At 40.3% G+C, this 4,591-nt stretch overlaps 1 protein-coding gene across 1 annotated transcript in view; it reads right to left on the reverse strand.

The window, feature by feature from the left end:
* The window catches only part of LOC109924209 (vitellogenin-like), a 79,664-nt gene extending 77,257 nt beyond the window's left edge, over nt 1-2,407 (reverse strand). Inside the window, exons 1-3 of the mRNA XM_048601562.1 lie at nt 2,368-2,407; nt 2,245-2,265; nt 1,999-2,150 (exon numbers count right to left, since the gene is read on the reverse strand). Coding sequence (XP_048457519.1) covers nt 1,999-2,150; nt 2,245-2,265; nt 2,368-2,407 — 213 coding nt within the window. The remainder of the gene's footprint in view (nt 1-1,998; nt 2,151-2,244; nt 2,266-2,367) is intronic.
* Between the last annotated feature and the right edge of the window lie 2,184 nt (nt 2,408-4,591).

Consider the following 4,591-nt stretch of genomic DNA (forward strand, 5'->3'; position numbering starts at 1 on the left):
CCTGAGGAAGGGTCACCGGACCCGAAACGTTAACTCTGATTTTTCTTCACAGATGCTGCCAGACCTGCTGAGCTTTTCCAGCAACATTGTTTTTGTTGAAAATTTGTTGTTTTGTCTTAAAAACTTCTATAACTTGAACAATTTTAATGGACCTTTTAACTCATGATCATAGAACAAATTGTACAGAACCCAACAGATTCATTTGGTGGAATCTCCAGGAGCAAATAATAAAAAATCCAATAGAATAATATGGGCACTAGAGATTTGAAACAATACAAAGAGAGGGAGAGAGACCCGTCTTGGCTTGCAGGCTTTCGGGAGGTCAGAGTGCAGCTATCTACTTTTCTGTGACAAACTGCAGCTTAACTAAAAAGCTATTATTAGACAATAATAGTAAGAACCACAGATGCTGGAGTCAGTGATAACACAGTGTGGAGCTGGAGGAATACAGCAGGCCAGGCACCATCGGGACCCGACCCAAAATGTCAACTTTCCTGCTCCTCTGATGCTGCCTGGTCTACTGTGTTCCTCCAGCTCCACACTGTGTTACTGGGCAATTTTTCTTTTTAATTCATGGATACCTACAGTCATAGAGATGGACAGCAGGGAAACAGACCCCTCAGTCCAACTTGTCCATTGCCAACTAGATATACTAAATTAATTTGGGATATTTTCCAGCATTTAGCTAAACCCTTCCTATTCACATACCCATCCGAATGTATTTTAAAAGTTGTAATTGTACCAGCGTCCACCACTTCCTCTGACAGTTCATTCCATAAACACACCACCCGCTGCGTGAAAAAATTGCCCCTTAAGGCTCTTTTAAAACTTTCCCCTCCCACCTTAAACCTATCCCTCTAGTGTTGGACTCCCCTACCCTGGGGAAAAGACCTCGGCTATTTACACTATCCATGCCCTTCACAATTTTATGAACCTCTTAAAGTCCTCTCATGGTGCTAATGTCTCAAATTCAGTTTCTCCAAAACTTAAATAGAAAAATATAAAATAGGAGCAGGAGTAGGCTTCATAATGATTGTGGTTTGTGGCTGATCCTCTATCTCAATCCTCTACTCATACACTCCTTCCATTTTCCTTGACACCTTTAGCCTCTAGAAATCTAGTTTTTTCTTAAATATGTTCAGTGACTTGGCCCCCACAGTCTTCTACAGTTGCTCACTCACTCAACTTGTCTAAATTACCCTGGAGTCTCTTTACAATCTCCTCACCTCCCACACTTCCTTCATTTTGTGTCATTAATAAACTTGGGAATGTTAATTTTGACTCCTTTATCCAATTGTTGGTCATTTTGTGAATAGCTAGGGCTTAAGCGCTGATACCCACAGTACTCCCACTTGTCACCTACCGATTTCCATTTGGAAAAAGATCAATTTATTCTTATTCTCTATTTCCTATTAACCAATTCTCAATCCATGTCAGTATATTACCCCCAATTCCATGTGCTTTAATTTTCATCAGCAAAAGGTTTCTGAAAATTGGAAAGGAGGAATGGAACAAATTAGTATCAGAAAAAAAAATGTTGGAGAAATGAAAGGGACAGAAAGCTGATAAATCCCCAGGGCCTGATAATTCCAATCCCAGGGTGCTAAAGAAGTTGATCATGGAGATAGTTGGTGTGTTGGTTGACATCATCCAAAATTCTATAGATTATGAAATAGTCCGAGCAGATTAAAGGGTGGCAAATGTAACGTCACTGTTTAAAAATGACAGAGGAGAATTACAAAACTGTCAGCCTATCAGCAGTAGAAGGTAAAAGGCTGAAGTTTATTGTAAAGCACGTGACAACAGATCACTTAGAAAATGCCAACAGCATTACAGAAAACTCAACATCAACTTATGAAAAAGAAGTTGTGTTTGACATATCTTACTGGGGTTTTTTTTGAAGATACAATTAGTAGGATAGAAGAGGGCATACTGCACATTTTCTTTCAAGAGTATAAACATTGCAAATGTATTCCTAGAGTGAGTTTAAGGAAGTACCTTAAGGAGGTAGGTGTTCTGCCCCATTGGAATAATGTTCAGTCCACAATTAATTCTCACACCAGCTCTGTTTAAGCCACTTTCTGGAAGTCCAGTCAGAATAACACCTTCATATGTATAAACAGTCATCATACCTTCAGTAAAAGTAGGTTCTGCAGGAAGTTAAAATAGCAGTAAGATACCAGCAACAAAACCTGCTGAATGAAGCTGTGGTTGTAAAACTTAACTGAGAGAAGTGGTACTTACCATACTTTAACTTTTGACTGCCTAGAAAAAGAACATGAATTTAACTTAATATCAAATATCAGATTCTAAAATGAGATAGATGGATATAAAAATAGTGTATCACAAACAGTGGTACGAACTCACCCACAACGGATACAATCAGCATGAAAATAATGGCCCTCATGTCGACAGTCAAATGAGATTTGGGGAACTCTGGCTTGTGATATATAAGTTTAATTCAACACCACCTGACTATGTTAATTTGTTGAGTATCTGACTTCTTATGGATCACAGGGTCAAATTCTACTTGGAACTGTACAATTTGGTTAAAAAATATCATTGATCTGACGGAGATCAAATATAATGGCACAGGTTATGATGACCTGTAGTCTTCACTGAGACAACAAATATGTGGTACATGTTTTGTTTAATCAAGCTTCTCTGTTGACTGACTAGGTTGAGTATGGCTAAAGAATATGAGTGTGGACTTGTGAAGGGCAGTCACTGCTGACTAACTGAAAACTATGGAAAATAGGTATCAATTTTGAGAAAATTGCAATGCTTTCTTAATAGTAAGGAGACCTGGAGGTGTTCGGCAAAGTGACTTAGGAGTCTATGTATGCAAGTGTAGTTAAAGTACAGTTACAAAATTAAAGTTTAACATTTGTTGCATTGCAGGGTAGCTGTAATTTAAAAGTAGTTAACCACCATGTCTGTCCTCCGTGGCAGATTGCAGTTAGGCTTCCTGTTAGAATCCAAGAACTCACCACTGGGTACCTGGTCCTTTAGGTAATACTTGTATCTGTAGGTGTGAGGCTGGAAAAGCACAGCAGGTCAGACAGCATCACAGGAGCAGGTAAGTCAGCATTTTGGGCTGAATGCTGTGCTTTTCCAGCCTCACACCTATAGATTCTGGCATCCAGCATCTGCAGTCCTTATTATCTCCAAGTAATACTTGTGCTGGACTGATCTTCTAGCTTAATACATCTCTATGGTTGTGAGTGACAACAATTATGCAAAATAGACTTAATTGTCCAAATCTGGAAATCAGCTGATTGAAGGCTCACTCCCCAGTTGCGCTACAGATCATTTTTTTATTACCCTTGTAATTCAAATACACATCAGCCATGATCTAATGGATTGCAAAACAGGCTCAAAGGAGAGCACAATCTCCTCTCATTCCCATGTTCCTACATTATATTTAGTTCAAACTAACACATCCTTATTACAACCTTTCGATACCAATAGCACTAAAGTAGCTGCACATTGATTGTACTAAAAAAAAACTGGAGCAAGAAAGGAACATTTGAAATTCAATTTTACACACTCCAGCAGTCAAAATGAATTCCCCACGATTCTGGGGGTTACCATCGACTAGAAACTGAACTGGACTAAATGTAGTGGCTACAAGAGCAGGTCAAAGGCTGGGAAACCTGCGGTGAGTAACTCACCTCCTCACTCCCCAAAGCCTGTCCACCATCTACAAGGCACAAGTCAGGAGTGTGATGGAATACTCTCCATTTCCCTGGATGAGTGCAGCTCCAATAACACTCGGGAAGCTTGACACCATCCAGGACAAAGCAGCCCGCTTGATTGGCACCACATCCACATGCCTGAATGAATAATAAAAGTTCTCTATTGGCAGGGACATAGGGATGAATTCCTCTGTAAGGTTTTGGAGTAGATGTGTAGCTCGGGTTGTGGGTGTTGAGGTTGTTGAGGTTGGCTGGCTCGCCGAGCTGGAATTCCTCTGCTTTGAAACTTTTACATGCACCATCAAAAGGATATCACTTTCAACAGTGCACCATTCCCCATTTCACCGAGACTACACTGGGAGTATCAGTCTGTATTGTTTGCTTAAATCCAGGGAGTAAAGATTCACCCACAACCTTTAGCCTCAGTGGCATGGGGCTGAAATATAACTGAGAGGAGAGATCGCAAAGTTGCAGATGTTTATGTAAAATCTTGCAAATGTAGTAAGGAGACAGGGCCATGATTTTGCATGCCAGCAGTTTACAGTGGGCATGAAGTTAGAAACATTGAAGCTAGGAACAGCAATAGGCCATTCAGCCTTTTGAGCCTGCTCCACCATTCAATATGATCATGGCCGAACCTCTATTTCAATTTCATATGCCAATTTTCTTCCCATACCCTTGATAAGTTTAAAATCTACAAAAGCATCTATCTCTTTCTTGAATACATTCAGTGGCTTGGCCTCCACAGATTTCCACAGATTGCCTTCCCTCTGAGTGGAGAAATGTTTCTGTGTCTCAGTCCCAAATGATGAACCCCATATCCTGAGACTGTGTCCCTGGTTCCAGACTCCCAACCAGGGAAAACATCTTCCTTATGACTGGTCTGTACAGCC

The sequence above is a fragment of the Rhincodon typus genome, chromosome 10 (assembly GCF_021869965.1).
Source record: "Rhincodon typus isolate 14 chromosome 10, sRhiTyp1.1, whole genome shotgun sequence".
Classification (NCBI taxonomy): Eukaryota; Metazoa; Chordata; class Chondrichthyes; order Orectolobiformes; family Rhincodontidae; genus Rhincodon; species Rhincodon typus.